At 38.8% G+C, this 18720-nt stretch overlaps 1 protein-coding gene across 5 annotated transcripts in view; it reads left to right on the forward strand.

The window, feature by feature from the left end:
- LOC135226461 (pseudouridylate synthase TRUB1-like) overlaps nt 1-18720 on the forward strand; it is a 159635-nt gene that overhangs the window by 64335 nt on the left and 76580 nt on the right. For all 5 annotated transcript variants that reach the window (XM_064266059.1, XM_064266057.1, XM_064266056.1 and 2 more), the window contains exon 3: nt 11686-11763. In XM_064266059.1, the coding sequence (XP_064122129.1) occupies nt 11686-11763 (78 nt within the window). The remainder of the gene's footprint in view (nt 1-11685; nt 11764-18720) is intronic.

The following is an 18720-nucleotide window of genomic DNA, read 5'->3' on the forward strand; positions in this document are numbered from 1 at the left end:
AGAGAAATTATGTAAAAATCATTGACCGGCTAATTGGCAACACTCCCCTTCCTGTCACATTACTTGACATATTTGACAGCTCTGGACTTTGAGCTTCTGATGGAGTTAAAAAGAAAGATGAAGGGAAAGAATTTTGTATACACACCAAATTTTGTAATTACAGTTGTATTATTATTATCATTATTATTATTATTATTGAAAATAATAAACATATATGTGTACCATAAAAATTCTCTCATCTCAGTAAGAGAGATAGAGAAGAGTTGTTTTTACTTAAGAGTGAAATGGAAAGGTTATTTCTTTAAAATACTATCACGCGCAAATTTTGTAATTACAATGATATTTTTCTTCTTCTTCTTCTTCTTCTTCTTCTTCTTCTTAACCCTAAAAATCAAAACCTCTCCCGTATGCCGGGGCGGGTTTGGAGTGAGCGCGGAAGCGGAAAAAATAAATTTAAAAAAAAATCACAGCGCGCTTAGTTTTGAAGATTAAGAGTTCATTTTTGGCTCCTTTTTTTGTCATTTCCTGAAGTTTAGTATGCAACCATCAGAAATGAAAAAAAATATCATCATATGTTAACCCTCTTACGCCAACTGGACGTATTTTACGTCAACATTTTTTGTCTCTCGGGTGCCGACTGGACGTATTTTACGTCGACATACAAAAGTTTTTTTTAAAATTCGCGGAAAAATACTTATAGGCCTACCAGCCTAAAACTTTTGAATCACGCGCCTTGGGGGATGCTGGGAGTTCACGGATCAAGGCCTTGTTTTGTTTTGAAGCGTGACCCAAGTGCGCATGTGCGATATCCCTTCTTCTCGCTCCAGCCAGCATCAGTAGCGTGTTTTTCTGGACTTGTGCGAGACTTTGAGCATTTGTGTTGCTACAGGACATTCCTAGATATGTCTCAACGACATGTGAACCGCGAAAGGCGTGTTTTACCTGTCGGAAGGGATCGTGTAAGGCGAGTTTTGGACCTGGGTGCTGGCGAGGGGCCAAGCACCCAGCATGACCCCGCGCCTCAAGGCCGTTCTGTGCGGCCAAAACGATCTTCCATAACTTTGGATGATCGGAATGCTGGGGGGAGAGTAAAATGGCCTTTGCTGATACACAGTCCTGTTCAAGTGCAGGATTGTCATCAGTTTATCATTTTCATTTCATTTCTCATTTTCCATCTAGCCATACTTTCATTTCAGCGCTGAATGATCTTATAGGTCCCAGCGCTTGGGCTGTGCCCTAAATTCCATAATCCATCCAGCCACGTGTGGCTGAAAGTGTTTCAGGAACACAGTGTATGCCTTTGGTTACCCCTAGGAAGCATGTGGGCGTCCTTAGGGGCATTCGTAGGCATTTGGGAGGCCTCCAACCAAGGGACATAGATGAATATCTATCGGAGCTTGATCGGGAACATGTCGCAAGTCCTCATTTTGATGGCAGATGGTCATCGAGTGATGAGGACATCAGTCCCGATGAAAGTGAGGACGAATGTATGCCCCCAATGTCCGTTCGAGGCTCACATCCCGAAAGTGAGCTGGAATTCAGTGGGTTCAGTGCTTACGAGGGGGAATCTGAGGAGGGGGAGGATGGGGATACGGGGTCAAGTGAAGGCCTAAGTGAGGGTGATGGGCCAACGGGGGAGGGTAGAGTGCAATATCGTGCCCGCACCCGTGTGCGCGCACGGGCACGTAGAAGGTCGGCTCGTCGCGCCAGCCAAGGTGAATCTCGGTCGTCGGAGAGTGACGAGGGGTGGACGGAGGACCCCACCCCTCCTAACATGCACCCCTTCATGGCAACCCCTGGGCTCACCGTACCAGTACCCCTGACTGTTTTGGGGTTCATCCAGCTTTTCCTGACGCGGGAATTGCTGGAATACCTGGTACACGAGACGGTGGACTACGCTCGGTACTGCCGGTATGAGCTGAGGACGACCTTGTCGTATTACTGGCGGGGTTGCAACCTCATTGACATGGTGCATTTTTTGGGGCTGCACATTTATTTTGGTATGACACCTGCTTCCGACGTCAGGCAATATTGGAGGAGAAATTATTTTTTATGTATGCCTAATGTGCCTGGCGTTATGTCCCGTGATAATTTCCTGGCGTTGGACAGGTACTTCAACGCCTTCAACCGAAGGGCCATACCCCAGAATAACAGTGATCGCCTCATTTTAGTGCGCCCAGTGTTGGATTATATCCGTGATCGGTGTAGTAATCTCGTGATTCCTGGAAAGAACCTGTCTTTGGATTAGGGGATGATGCCTTCCAAAGGACGTCTTAGTATAAAAGTGTATAACCCCAAGAAGCCGAAGAAATATGGTGTGAAATTCTTTCTTATTACCGAGGCCAACACTGGATACGTTGTGGACTTTTCAGTGTATTCCGGGGTCTTCTCCACGCTGCGTGACACTGTATTCAATCTTGTGGGACGTTTCCGTAACCAGGGATATCACCTGTTTATGGATAATTATTATAACTCGGTATCCCTGGCCCAGGAACTGTATGAAGCAGGTGTTCACGTCAGTGGTACCCTTCGGTTTGGTGCGTGGGGCCCCGCCCTGTCCTCAAGAGGTTCGCTAGTCATCCGCAACACCTGGCAAGAGGAGAGACAGAGTGGCGGCAGAAGGGCGCTATCTTCGTCATCTGTTGGAAGGGTGTCCGACTCGTCCCCATGATTACGACGAGTCATGAACCCATCCAAGAAGAGATCATACAGCGGAAGAAGACACGTCGACAGGGCCGAGTTGTGTTTGAGGAGTTTCGTATCGAGCGGCCTACCGTCATTGGGCGCTACAACAGGCACATGGGAGGAGTTGATCTCTTTGATCAGCTCATCCAGTATTATCCCTTCGCCAGGAGAACCAGAAGGTGGACACAGAAGCTCCTCAAATACATCCTTCAGTTGGCCCTCCAAAATGCCTACATACTGTACTGTGGGTACCGCGGTGACAATCTTCCGAGGTTGACCCACTTACAGTTCCTAGAGGAAGCCGGGAATGCCCTCATCAACTTCGATCCCGATGAGTGGCCTTCCATAACTGACCCCCTGCCCCGAGCTGCAGATCTGCCCCTAGAGGAAAGGGCAGATAGGAGGGCCAACTTCGCTCGACCTGCCGCCGCCCCTGCTGCCGCCGCCCCTGCTGCCACCGCCCCAGCTGATGACGCCCCTGCTGACGACGCCCCTCTTGCTGCCGCCGCCCCAGCTGACGACGCCCCTCTTGCTGCCGGCCCCGCCATCACCGCTTCTCGTCGGGTAGTGGACCCTGTGTGTCGGCTGCAGCCAGGGGATCACATACTGGAGGCCTTACAAGGGTGAAGGCAGAAACGGTGACGGGTGTGCCATATGAATGGCAGAAGGAGAGACACCCGGTTCTTCTGTCGTCTCTGCAAAGTTGCTCTTTGCAGGATAGGGGAGTGTGACCGAAAATACCACACTAAGGTCATGTATTGGAGCGCGCCCCCTAAACCGACAGCGGAGGGTGCACGGGGCCGCCGGGTCCATCAGCAGTAAGGGCGCGCATCTCCCTCCTCCACCTGTACCTCGTCATGTCGAGTGGAAAAAAATGCAAGACTCTTCAATGGAGGAGGGAGAAAACAAGAATAGAACGAAGAGTCAGGATTACGAGTAAGTATTCTGCATTTATTTTATATTTTATTTTTATATTTATTACAATTTTTTATATATCCGTATCTATGCATGATAAAATAATAATAAGACATTTCATTGTATGCAAAAAGAGAAGTGTCACCTGCATTCCTTTTATTTATGTATTGGTACCAGAATCGAAGAATGTAATATATATATTTTACGTATAAAAATATATATATATATTAGATATATATATATATATATATATATAATAATATATATATATATATATATATATATAACTAATATCTATATATATATATATATATATATATATATATTATTATAAATATTGTTTTTTTTTTGGGAGGTAAGCAAATTTAACTTACAGTCTAGTAATATTCAAATCACTTTATGTTTTTTGTTCCTTTCAAAACTTTAAAAACCCAAATTGCCAAAGCTTCTCTAAAGAAACCAATGAATACTCGATTTAATGGTTGAATATTTGAAAAAAACCTATTTTTGTATTCCCTCCGCCTGCGCGCCGATTCCTCTCGCAGCGAACATCTCCGAAATGCGTTAAGGTCACATTCTCCTAATATTTGTGCCTTTCATATTTACGCTTATTTTAGAGTTTTATATATGGAAATGTGCGCAAAAACATGCACAATATAACCAAAAATATTGGAAGGTGGTAGCATTTCTCATTTTTTAATTATTTGCATATAAAGTACGATAAATAGGAAAAAAACTACGATCGGTCAAATTTGACTCAACCGAAATGGTCGAAAAACGCATTTGTAACATAAAAATCTTACATTCTAGTAATATTCAATCATTTATCTTCACTTTAAAACAAATTGCAAGTCTCTAGAACTATATCTCGATTTATGGTGAATTTTTAAAAAAAAATATTTTTTTTCCCTCTGCGCGCCGATTCTCGGCCGAAAATCTCCGAAACGCGTAGGTCACATTCTCCTAATATTTGTGCCTTTTCATATTACGCTTTTTTTTTAGAGTTTTATATATGGAAATGTGCGCAAAACCATGCACAATATAACGAAAAATATTGGAAGGTTGTAGCATTTCTCATTTTTGAAATATTTGCATATAAAGTACGATAAGTACGAAAAAAACTACGATCGGTCAACTTTGACTCAACCGAAATGGTCAAAAAACGCATTTGTAACATAAAAATCTTACAGTCTAGTAATATTCAATCATTTATCTTCACTTTAAAACAAATTGCAAGTCTCTAGAACAATATCTCGATTTATGGCAAATTTTTGAAATATTTTTTTCCTCCGCGCGCGATTCTCGGCCGAAAATCTCCGAAACGCGTAGGTCACATTCTCCTAATATTTGTGCCTTTTCATATTACGCTTTTTTTTAGAGTTTTATATATGGAAATGTGCGCAAAAACATGCACAATATAACTAAAAATAGTGGAAGGTTGTAGCATTTCTCATTTTTGAAATATTTGCATATAAAGTACGATAAGTACGAAAAAAACTACGATCGGTCCAACTTTGACTCAACCGAAAAGGTCAAAAAACGCATTTTGTACATAAGAATCTTACAGTCTAGTAATATCCAATCATTTATCTTCACTTTAAAACAAATTGCAAGTCTCTAGAACAATATCTCGATTTATGGTGAATTTTTGAGAAAAAAAAATTTTTTTTCCCTCCGCGCGCCGATTCTCGGCCGAAAATCTCCGAAACGCGTAGGTCACATTCTCCTAATATTTGTGCCTTTTCATATTACGCTTTTTTAGAGTTTTATATATGGAAATGTGGGCAAAAACATGCACAATATAACTAAAAATATTGGAAGGTTGTAGCATTTCTCAGTTTTGAAATATTTGCATATAAAGTACGATAAGTACGAAAAAAACTACGATCGGTCAACTTTGACTCAACCGAAATGGTCAAAAAACGCATTTGTAACATAAAAATCTTAGTCTAGTAATATTCAATCCTTTATCTTCATTTTAAAACAAATTGCAAGTCTCTAGAACAATATCTCGATTTATGGTGAATTTTTGAAAAAAAAAAAAAAAATTTTCCCTCCACGCGCCGATTCTCGGCCGAAAATCTCCGAAACGCGTAGGTCACATTCTCCTAATATTTGTGCCTTTTAATATTACGCTTTTTTTAGAGTTTTATATATGGAAATGTGCGCAAAAATATGCACAATATAACCAAAAATATTGGAAGGTTGTAGCATTTCTCAGTTTTGAAATATTTGCATATAAAGTACGATAAGTACGAAAAAAACTACGATCGATCAACTTTGACTCAACCGAAATGGTCAAAAAACGCATTTGTAACATAAAAATCTTACAGTCTAGTAATATTCAATCATTTATCTTCACTTTAAAACAAATTGCAAGTCTCTAGAACAATATCTCGATTTATGGTGAATTTTTGAAAAAAATATTTTTTCCCTCCGCGCACCGATTCCCGGCCGAAAATCTCCGAAACGCGTAGGTCACATTCTCCTAATATTTGTGCCTTTTCATATTACGCTTTTTTTTAGAGTTTTATATATGGAAATGTGCGCAAAAACATGCACAATATAACAAAAAATAGTGGAAGGTTGTAGCATTTCTCAGTTTTGAAATATTTGCATATAAAGTACGATAAGTACGAAAAAAACTACGATGTGTCAACTTTGACTCAACCGAAAAGGTCAAAAAACGCATTTGTAACATAAGAATCTTACAGTCTAGTAATATTCAATCATTTATCTTCACTTTAAAACAAATTGCAAGTCTCTAGAACAATATCTCGATTTATGGTGAATTTTTGAAAAAAAAATATTTTTTTTTTCCCTCCGCGCGCCGATTCTCGGCCGAAAATCTCCGAAACGCGTAGGTCACATTCTCCTAATATTTGTGCCTTTTCATATTACGCTTTTTTTAGAGTTTTATATATGGAAATGTGGGCAAAAACATCCACAATATAACAAAAAATATTGGAAGGTTGTAGCATTTCTCAGTTTTGAAATATTTGCATATAAAGTACGATAAGTACGAAAAAAACTACGATCGGTCAACTTTGACTCAACTGAAATGGTCGAAAAACGTATTTGTAACATAAAAATCTTACAGTCTAGTAATATTAAATCATTTATCTTCACTTTCTTTAAAACAAATTGCAAGTCTCTAGAACAATATCTCGATTTATGGTGCATATTTGAAAAAAAAAAAATTTTCCGTCCGTGCGCCGATTCTCGGCAGCGAATCTCCGAAACGCGTAGGTCACATTCTCCTAATATTTGTGCCTTTTCATATTACGCTTTCTTTAGAGTTTTATGTATGAAAATGTGCGCAAAAACATGCATAATATAACAAAAAATATTGGAAGGTTGTAGCATTTCTTATTTTTTAATTATTTGCATATAAAGTACGATAAATAGGAAAAAAACTACGATCGGTCAACTTTGACTCAACCGAAATGGTCGAAAAACGCATTTGTAACATAAAAATCTTACAGTCTAGTAATAGTCAATCATTTATCTTCACTTTAAAACAAATTGCAAGTCTCTAGAACAATATCTCGATTTATGGTGAATATTTGAAAAAAATATTTTTATTCCGTCCGCGCGCCGATTCTCGGCCGAAAATCTCCGAAACGCGTAGGTCACATTCTCCTAATATTTGTGCCTTTTCATATTACGCTTTTTTTAGAGTTTTATATATGAAAATATGCGCAAAAACATGCACAATATAACAAAATTTATTGGAAGGTTGTAGCATTTCTCATTTTTTTTATATATGCATATAAAAAAAATTTTGAACAAAAATTCGACATTTGGTCAACTTTAACTCGTCCGAAATGGTCGAAAACTGTATTTTTAAGCTAAAACTCTTACAGTATCGTAATATTCCATCATTTACCTTCATTTTGAAACAATTGCAAGCCTCTTTAACAATATTTCGATTTATGGTGAATTTAAAAAAAAAAAAATTTTTTTACGTCCGCGCGCTACGAATTCATGCATCATTTTGTGATAATATTTTCTCTGTGTTGCTTTTATCGTTTTACAATGTGTTATATACCAAAATGATCGCAATTTAGTGCACATTACAACGAAAAAAAAGTAACTTGTTCCCTCTAACCGTTTTGCGCACAGCGCGATTTGAATACAATTATATATGAAATTTCGTTTTTGCGCTATCATATATCGCATTATTTATATATGATAATGATAATTTTTTTCATTTCTGATGGTTGCATACTAAATTTCAAGCAATGACAAAAAAAGGAGCCAAAAATGAACTCTTAATCTTGAAAACTAAGCGCACTGTGATTTTTTGAAAAAAATATTTTTTCCGCTTCCGCGCTCACTCTCAAACCCCTCCGGCATACGGGAGTCATTTTTTTATTTACCGCTCCGGCGTAAGAGGGTTAATAATGCGATATATGGTAGCGAAAAAAAAAAAAAAAAAATTCATACATAATTGTATTCAAATCATGCTGTGCGAAAAACTGTTAAAGCTAACGAGTTACTTTATTTTGTTGTATTGTACACTAAATTGCGATCATTTTGATATATAATACATTGTAAAACGATAATATCAACACCGGAAAAATATTATAACAAAATGATGCACGAATTCGTAACACGTGGACGTAAAAAAATGTTTTTTTTTTAAATTCACCGTAAATCTAAATATTGTTCTAGAGACTTCCAATTTTTTTCAAAATGAAGAAAAATGATTGAATATTACGATACTGTAAGAGTTTTAGATTAGAATTGCAGATTTCGACCATTTCGGACGAGTTAAAGTTGACCGAATGTCAAAATTTTTATATATATATTTTTGTATATGCAAATATTTCAAAAATGGGAAAAGCTACAACCTTCAATTATTTTTTGTTGTATTCTTCATGAATTTGCGCACATTTTCATATATGAAACTCTATAAAACGGCTAATATGAAAAGGAGCAAATATTAGGATAATGCAACGTACGCATTTCGGAGATTTTCGGCCGCGAATCGGCGCGCTGAGGGAAAGAAAGTTTTTTTTTTAAATTCACCATAAATCTAAATATTGTGCTAGACACTTCAAATTTGTTTCAAAATGAAGATAAATGACTGTATATTACTAGATTGTAAGAGTTTTAGCTTACAATTGCGTTTTTCAACTCTTTAGGTAGAGTCAAAATTGACCGAACGTGATTTTTTTTCTATTTATTGTGATTTATATGCAAATATTTCGAAAAAGAGAAAAGCTACAACCTTCAATCATTTTTGTTGTATTCTACATGAAATTGCGCACATTTTCTTATATAAACTTTATGTAATGGCAAATTTTAAATGGTGCAAACATTTCGACAATCGCACAAAAAAATTTCTGATTTTTTCGGAAGAGTTACCGCGCGGAGGTAAGGAAAATGTTTTTTTTTCATTAATTCACCATAAATCGAAATATTGTGCTAGAGACTTCCAATTCGTTGCAAAATGAAGGTAAATGATTGAATATTACTAGAATATAAGAGTTTTAGCTTACAATTGCGTTTTTCGACCATTTCGGTAGAGTCAAAGTTGACCGAAGGTTGAAATTTTGGCACTTATCGTTATTTATATGTAAATATTTCAAAAACGTAACAGCAAATTTAAAATGGTGCAAACATTAGGACAATCGCACGAAAAAATTTATCGGAAGAGTTACCGCGCGGACGTAAAGAAAAAGTTTTTTCATAAATTCACCATAAATCGAAATATTGTACTAGAGACGTCCAATTTGTTGCAAAATGAAGGCAAATGATTGAATATTACTAGAATATAAGAGTTCTAGCTTACAATTGCGTTTTTCGACCATTTCGGTAGAGTCAAAGTTGACGGAAGGTTGAAATTTTTGCACTTATCGTTATTTATCTGAAAATATTTCAAAACTGATAAAAGCTACAATCATGAGTATTTTTTTGTCGTATTTTACATGAAATTGCGCACATTTTCATATATAATACTCCATGTAACAGATAATTTAAAATGGTGCAAAAACTATGTCAAAGTGACGACATAATTTCTGAGATGTGTCACTGATACTTTTTAGTGCGATAAGAAAGAAATTCGCGCTTGCGCGTCTGCGTAAGCGATTGTAAACAAAACAACGCCTTGATCCGTGAACTCCCAGCATCTCCCAAGGCGCGTGATTCAAAAGTTTTCGGCTGGTAGGCCTACAAGTATTTTTCCGCGATTTAAAAAAAAACTTTTTTGAGTCGACATATAATACGTCCAATCGGCATACGGGAGACATTTTGACTCGACGTTTAATACGTCCAATCGGCGTAAGAGGGTTAATATTATTATTATTATTATTATTATTATTATTATTATTATTATTATTGTTGTTGTTGTTGTTGTTGTTGTTGTTGTTGTTGTTGTTGTTGTTGTTATTATTTGAAACTATTAATGAACATAGTACATACATCTACCATAAAAATTCTCTTATCTCAGTAAAGGAGGAGAGAGAGAATGATTATTTTTATTAATGTTAATTCACACATAAAAGCTTGAAAACTTATAAATTACATAAAAAAAATTGAACAAACACTTTTTCAAGGTTTCTCCAGGATTCAAAAATATTGCGTTTGCAATCGTGTGTCTGTGAATTACTTGCGTATGGTAATTAGTTAGGTTCCAATGAAAAGTTTGGGCTAAAGTCTATTCGCACAACTCGACACCTAAGATTGAGGTATTATTGTGTGTGTGTGTATGTGTTTGTGTGTGTGTGTGTGTGTAGTTATATATATTATATATAGATATATATATATATATATATAGATATATATATATATATATATATAGATATATATATATATATATAATATATGTATGTGTATATAATATGTGTATATATATATTATATATATATATATAATATATATATAATATATATATATATGTATATATATATATATATATATATATATATATATATATATATTATAGATATATATATATATATATATATATATATATATATATATTTACCTTAGTTTTTACAGATTTGAAACCATTAAATCATTGTTAAAAGCCTTTAAGGCCAACTTTGTTTTTTCCTATAATAACACACTAAAAGGAATGTTAATGAAAAATGAGTCCAGGGAAAGCAACAACATAATATATAAAGTTCCATGTATGAACTGCTCCACTTTTTATCTGGGACAGTCGAGCAAGGGCTTAGAAGTAAGATTAAGCCAGCATAAATATTCTGTAAAAACTGGGCAAAGATCTAATGCAATATTCATTCATTTAAGTGAAAACAACCACCTAATAAATTGGATTGGTAGTTCAGTAATTGCAAGGTCAAAAGATGTCTTTTCATGAAATCTTTTAGAATCTGCTCTAATACAACTTACTTCGCATTTTAATTTTAATATTAGTCATGGCCTGTTTCATTTAGACCCTTGTATTTGTAACATGTTTAAGAATGACCTCAAAGATATAATTACAGACTTAAATACAAATTAGTTGCCTTAAAGATATCTTCATTGTATATGTATGTTTAATATGTATTGTGAATACGTATTGTGAATGAGTTTTTGTTTACCAAAGTTCTGAATAGCTGTCACCCTATATTCTTTAATTTTCTTGTCCTTGTGTCTGAGCAGATTGACTTAATCTTTTTGTTTTTTAAATTGTACCCATGTTTATGCTTGTTTGGAAAGGTTACTCTTTCTCCAGGTGTGCCGAATTTTAGGTACTAATCTCCTTATAATCCCTATCTGTCAGTTATACGAGCTTTCCTGTACTGTCAATTCCTCATGTAAGTCAGTTTATTTGCTGAGTAAGGGACGTTGAACGTCGAAAGATCTTGCAGAAACTCCGTTGTTTATTTTTCCTTCGTGGCTTATACCTTTATTTATGGATTTATCATGTTCCAAACTTTCGTGATTCAGTTATACATATATATATATATATATATATATATATATATATATATATATATATATATATATATATATATATATATATATACACACACATATATATATATATACATATATATACATATATATATATATATATATATATATATATATATATATATATATATATTATAATAATGTGCTTTTTTTCAGAAATACCTTCAGGTCATAAGTCTGTAATGAAAATGGGACATGGTGGGACACTGGACTCTACAGCCACTGGTATCGTAGGTATGTATTTGAATTTTGGGATTGTTCATTGTGCTTCACTTTATATCACAGGGAGTATAGTCACATTTACATATTTATATAATTATCATAAAAATTACACACGGTTGGATAGCTCTCATAGTAAACAATAAAAAACAATTGGATTGTTGTCATTAGTAAACAATCAAAAAATTAACTTTGGAATCACAAAACATCTGTAATTAGTCAGTATTACTCAGTCTCAGTTGTAATGACTGTTTTGATAAATATTCTTAGACTTGATATAACTGTATGAGCCACCAACTTCAGTGTTGCTTGTTTTCTAAGAAATAGTGTGCACTTTCCCAGTGCTCAGTGGTGACTATCATCTCTTGATAAGTTTTACATGGATATGAAATACTTTGAGGCAACAACTTTTGCCCTGTGCTAGGTGTTGCCCTTGAATTTTTGAAAATGTATAAGATAACTTTATTAATTACCTGACTGTCAGTTTTTACAATCTCTGAAGATTTTCTTGTCAATGTGGATTGGTGAGATGGGACTGGTAATGATAGTGGTTATGTAAGGAAAGATGTAAAATTAAGATAAGGTCAATGTAGTAGGTTACATTTTTGTTGCATAAAAACTTACACCATTAATAGTAGAAGTAGATGAACAGTGAAGAAACTTTGAATCAGCAACTTGAATTTTTTATCAAAATTAAGATAAGACAGCTGGGTCACAAAAACTTAATGAAGAGTGACAGTTAGTAGTAATTCAGAAATTGTTTAAAATGAAATTGTAATCCTGACTGAAGGAGTAGGAAAGAGAAGAGAAAGAAGCTCCTTATCTCATACAGTAACTCTGCTTATGATTGCTTACAAAAAGTGTTAATTGACTCCCATTCTACTTAAACCCTTTAAGATTCTGAGGTATTATAAAACATGCTTGAGGCAAACCACACTGACAGCATATGGGCATATGAATATTTTCATTCCAGTTACTACCTAAAAATTTATTTTGTTGTAATGATGGTTATTGTGTCATTTTGATGGTTAATTTTGATAAAAGTAACTTACCTAGTACGTAATTGCATAGCTTAATGTTTTACTCGCTCAACAGTTAAAATTTTGACATTCACAAGTTGCGTTACAGTAATTGTTTTGGGTAAGTGACAAGAGGAACAACACAGCAAAAAGCTCAATTTGTTTCTGCCAGCTGACAGCTGTGCACTGGTTGTTGACAGCAGCTTAAAATTCTGAAATTCATACTTTACTGGTTATTTCTCATTGACTTTTGATAAAGTATTCTAGTATTGTTAGCCTTTTGACAAATTTATATAGTGATAGGTGTCTTTATAGACATTTTGTAACGAATTACGTTTTTCACAATTTTGAATTATTTGGCTTTTCATCATGTCGGCCTCTAGTTCTCATCGACCCTTGCTGCAATACAAGACTTATTAAGGAATCTTACAATTCTCATCCAACATATATGGTTTGTAGGGGACAGGTATGTGCTGTTGTTCTCGGGTGTAATGAATGTGTAGACTGGACAGATAAGAAATGGATGACTATAATTTCATTGTTCTCAGGTGTAATGAATGTGTAGACTGGACAGATAAGAAATGGATGACTGTACAATTTCATTGTTCTCACACAATATACAAATCCACAGTCCTCTACAAAAGGAATTACTTAAGGCAAAGACTGGACATGGCCACTGAAATCTTAAACAAGGCTGTTCGGTAGTAAACTACCAGTTAAGTCATTAGGATTCGCCCCGACTGAATGTAAACATTCCAGTATGCTTTCAGCCATTGATGTGTGTAGACGTGTGCATCACCGCTCTCTGCCCGACTGTTAATGCTGATTTCTTCAATCACGATGGGATTTTTTCTTGTTTTTTTTTTTATGTTTGTGTGTATTGTGTTCTGTGTTTATGTACTCAGCCTAATTCAAAGCCAAAAATCATAATTGCTAAAGAATCCTACCCCCAGTAGGTGGTGCCCGAGGGTGCTGCATCAGAAGTGCAGCAAAATCCAGGTTTCCCTTGATATTGATCCTCACGCCCCCTGTTTATCTTGCCGAGGGCGTGAGTGTAATCTCGAAAACTGTTGTACGGAATGTTGCGATTGGTCCATGGCGCAGTGGGGGAAGTTTGCTTGGAGGAGAAGGTATTATAGGCAGACTCCTAAATTCATGGTTGGTGGTAACATGCCCCCCACCACCCCTGTGGTAGCTAACTCCTCGTCTTCCTACCTCTCTCCTGGCATTTGTCAGGGGAGGAAGGAGAGGGGGCAGCTGTGGACCAAGCCAACACTGCTCTGGGGACTCCCCTTACTAACCTGACTGTTTCTTCTGCAGGCGAGGTGTCAGGTCTGGATCAGGCGTGGGCTTCGCTGGGTTTGGTGGGACCACCTTCTGTACAGGCTTTCAATAGTGCCAGCATTGCCGTAACCTACCCATTAGTCACTACCACTACCCCTACAGTGACTCAGCCTGATTATTCGACCAATGTGTCCCCTATAGTGGTGATGGGGACTAGAGCACATTTGCCAGCTTGTCACTTTCCAGCTCTGTAACTGCATTGCCACCTCCTCCTGGGTTTTGGGTGGCAGAGGTGACATTGCCTGCTGTTCCTACCCGTGCCTGCTCCTGCTCTTGCTCCCGTTCCTGGACCTGCTGACTCTGCTGCCCCTTGGGGCCCCTGCTACTTTCTTGTGGAAGTTAACAAAGAAGAGGTCTAGAAAGGTATCATCTTCATCTTCATCGTTGTCGTCGTCGTCGTCGTCTGCTACCTCCTCACCTCCCTCTTCGAAGGCTTTCCAGCCTAAGAAGAGGAAGGTAGCTTCTCCTCCCCCTAAGAAGTCTCGCTGTGAGACCTCTAAGGGTCTGCTTTATTCCCTTGGGGAGGAAGTAGTTGGCTCTTTTGCTGGCTCACCTGCTCCTTGGGAGTGGGAACAGTGACACTGTCCCCAGGGTCTAGCGTCTCGGGAGCCCCAGGAGTTCAAATCAAGGTTTGTTCTCCTGCCCCTGTTCCAAGGATGCTGCTCATGGAAAAGCGTCCGTGTTGGAGACTTGCTTGGGAGTTTCTTCAAGTGTACAACCCCTGGGGGGGGGGGGGTCATACATCCACAGTCAATAAAGGGGAGTCCTTTCCCCATCGTGACAGTGGCGCGGGGCGAGAGAAGGGACCGAGCCATGGCTTGGACCCACCTGTGAAAGCCAAGCCTGGTTCTTCGTCAGATGCCAGGGTCGATGTCGCTGTCCTTTGGGACAAGACATCTGGAGAAGCTAGGAGGAGGTCCCCTGCACAGTCCTCTTTGCATGAGGTTTCAAACTCGAGGAGGACTGGGATGTGTCGTGAGGATGATGCATGTTTTTGACAGCCTGTTAGCCACAACACTGACTGCTACAGCTCACCAAGAACCTCTGCATTCTCCTTGGGAAATTGTCTTGCCAAGGCAATTATGCTCTCCTAGACCCACACCTCTGCCATCACTGCAGGTTGGTGACAGGGTGCAGCTCATTTCTTCTGACGGGGAGCTGTGAGAAGGAATGAGAGCATCCAATCCTCCTCTCCTATTCCCTCTACTTTCTCGGGCTACACTGGGAGGGGTGAGGCGAATAGAAGGAATCCTGCAGTGCTGTCCGCAGGAGTCAGCATCAGTGGCCTACGTTTCTGGTGGGTTTTAGGACCCCACCGGACGTACATCTGCATCATTGAGGAAGGATCCAGGAGGTTTCATGGGGTTCTCTCTCAGGGGAGAGTAAATCAGGAGGACCGGTCTCTCAAAGGGCTGGAGGGCCCTTCGCCCAGAGAATTGGACACCCCCGAGATACAGAGAACCTTCACTGAGATCACAGTGCTGATTCGTCAGCACAGTGATCTCTGGGAAGCGACCACGTCCTCCTCCTTAGGTGACTGCCCCTTTGATGGGGCTTCCTTGGTCAGCTTTGGCTGATGGTGTACTGAGCCAGGTGAGACAGTGTACTGAGCCAGGTGAATAATCTTGTCTCCAGACAAGAGAATCCACTTAGGTCTAACCATTCAGACAAGCTGCTTCCCCCTCCTCTACCTCACCAGAGGCATTTCTACATGACCTCAGAGAGGCCTCTGTCAACCAAACAGGTTGACCCGGACCTGGTTCGTCTTGGTCCAGGTCTGTCACTGCAGAACCTGACTGGTGAGTTTATCTCTCTTTCAGCAGGAAGCTGCGATCCTGGAAGCTAATGCTATGGCAGCTCTTCAGGCAGTCTCCTGGCTAGACCTGTGGTCTTTCACACTGTCTAGGGTTGCTGCTTCCTATGGAGCTCCGGGAGAATACTCGGCCTTCAGGAAACTGTGCCAGTCTGGAGGTAGGGCAATTGCCAACCTGGCTCACCGGATGGGAAACCTGTGGGCAAACCTGGTCCATAAGAGAAGAGATGCTGTTGTGCTTCTTTCTTCAACAGGGAGCAGGTAGGTGCTACAGTGGACAAGCAACGTTATGATGAAAAGGATCGCCTTGTCCACCAGGCAGTGGTGATGACTTCTGGGTCTTCACGCACCACTGTGGCCAGACCTTCAAGTCTGGCCTGACCTCCTCGGCTCCGGAGAAGTCCTCCTCTTCTAAGGGGCCCCGAGGAACAGCCCAGCCTTCTTCCTCTTTGAAAGGAGCGCCGTTACACTCCTTTCAGCCCTCCTTTCGTTTGGGAAAGGGGGTTAAGGGAAAGAAGAAGAAGGTGTTCCCCTCCAGCTACTGCCATTAGGGTGGTTGCCTATCGAGACTTTGGGCAACATGTAGTGATACAGAGCAGAGACTTGGGTAGTAGATGTCCTTCAGGAGGGATATCTGCTTCCCTTCGGGTCTCTTCCACCTCTCACCAACCACCTGGTCCGTCTCAGATCCGAACTAGAAGGATCACAGAAGCACCAAGGGCTGTTGCAAGAAGTGCAGAAGATGCTGAGCAAGGGTGCTGTAGAAGTTGTGTCAGGCTCGTCTCCAGCCAATTCGTTTGCCCGACTTGGTTAAAGATGGAGACAGCATGAACGACTTCATGCTTACAGTATACTTGAAGGATGAGTATTTTCAAATAGCCATTCATCAGTCTTCCAGGAAGTACTTCTGCTTTGTCCTTGGAGCGACAGTGTATCAATTCAGGGCACTCTGCTTCGGGCTCTCCACTGCTCCCCAGGTGTTCACGAGCCTTCAACCTGGTCTCAGCTTGGGCATAAATTCACACGGGATACATCTACTGAGGTATCTCGACGATTGGCTAGCCCTTGCAAGCTCTCACTTACAGTTGCTGTGTGTTTTGTCAGGATTTAAGGATTATAATAAATCTCCAGAGAAGTATCTGGGCATGCTGATAGACATGGTAGCAGCAAGAGTCTTCCCCTCATACCCTATCAGCAGGTTCAGAGAGGCAGTGTGATTGTTTCTGTCTCAACAGGAGCAGTCTGCTTGGCAATGGCAAGTTGTGATAGGTCACCTGTCACCTTTGGAGAAGCTGGTCCCTCATTGGCGTCTTCTCCTTTGGTCTCTCCAGTTACAAGGATTAGGAAGCCTCAAAGACTTATTAGTCCATCCGAGGAGAGGTCATGTGCTCACTTATCTCTTGGAGCAGGTTCTACTAATTTTCTTAGCTTTCTTTTAAACTCTTCCAGGCTGTTGCTGTTTACAACTTCTGGTGGCAGGTTATTCCATGTATCACATATTTTGTATGTAAAGAAGTTCCCACAATGGGATGTGCAGTATCTCTTCAGTTCTAGTTTCCATCCATTATTTCTTGTCTGGTTTTTGTTTTACATAAATAGGTTACTGTCTACTTTTGTTATGTCTTTAAGCATTTTTAATGTTTCTATAAGTTGTCCTTGCAATTGTCGTGTTTCTAAGCTATACATGTTCAGGTGCTCTAGTTGTCTTGGTAACCTATTTGCCTGATGGATGGAATTAACTTCGTGGCTCTTTCTTGTATTCCTTCTAATCTATTTATGTCCTTTCTTAATGTTGGTGACCAAAACTGAACTGCATATTCAAGTTGAGGTCTAACTATTGATGTGTAGAGCTGCGGCACCTTTTCCTTGTTTCTGTATTTTATCTGCTTCTTTATGTATCCCACTAGCCTCTGTGCCTTCTTTTCAGCTTTTATGCACTTTTTGTGGATTTTAAGTCCTTGGTAATAATAGCTCTAAGGTCCTCTTCTTGTACTATACTGTTTATGTCATTCCCAAGCAGCATGTAGTTGGCATGGGATTTGTTTGTTCCTATTTGTAACACGTTACACTTATTCAAGTTGAAAGGTATTTGGCTTCTTTTTTACCATTCTCCTATTTCTTTAATTCATTTCTTGAACTTAACACTGTATATGGGTCTACTGTATTTACACCTAGTTTGGTGTTATCTGCAAGTTTGGCTATCGTGCTAGTTATAAGGCTACATCAGTGTCATTAATGTAAATGAAAAACAAGAGAGAGCCATGGACAGAACCCTGAGGAACTCCACTTGTCAGATCTGCCCATTCTGATTCTTCATGATTTATTAGCCAGTTTTCAATCCAGTCTTGCTATTTTGTCATTAGTTTCTTTTGTGGAACTTTTTCAAAGGACTTTTGGCAATCTAAGTAGAGTATATCTATTACTCTACTGCTGTCGTAAATACCAAGCATGTTATGAAAAATCTCCAAGAGGTTTGATAGGCAGGATCTGTTTTGTCTGAAACTTTGTTGGCTGTTTAACAAGTTCTTTCTATCAATGTGATCCACAATTTGATCTGATCTGCAATTATGGACTCAAAAATCTTACAAACGACCGACGTTAGACAGATTGGTCTATAGTTTCCGGTTCTTCTCTTGGACCTTTTATGTAAATTAGGGGCACTTTACCTAGTTTCTATCCTTTTGGTCCCTTTAGTTGTTCTGCACTTTTTATGTAGAATTTATAGATGTGAGGAACTATCTCCTCTTTTAGCTCTTTAATTTCTCTTGAATAAATCCCAGCCTGGCCAGGAGATTT

This window comes from Macrobrachium nipponense, chromosome 14, assembly GCF_015104395.2.
Source record: "Macrobrachium nipponense isolate FS-2020 chromosome 14, ASM1510439v2, whole genome shotgun sequence".
Lineage (NCBI taxonomy): Eukaryota > Metazoa > Arthropoda > Malacostraca > Decapoda > Palaemonidae > Macrobrachium > Macrobrachium nipponense.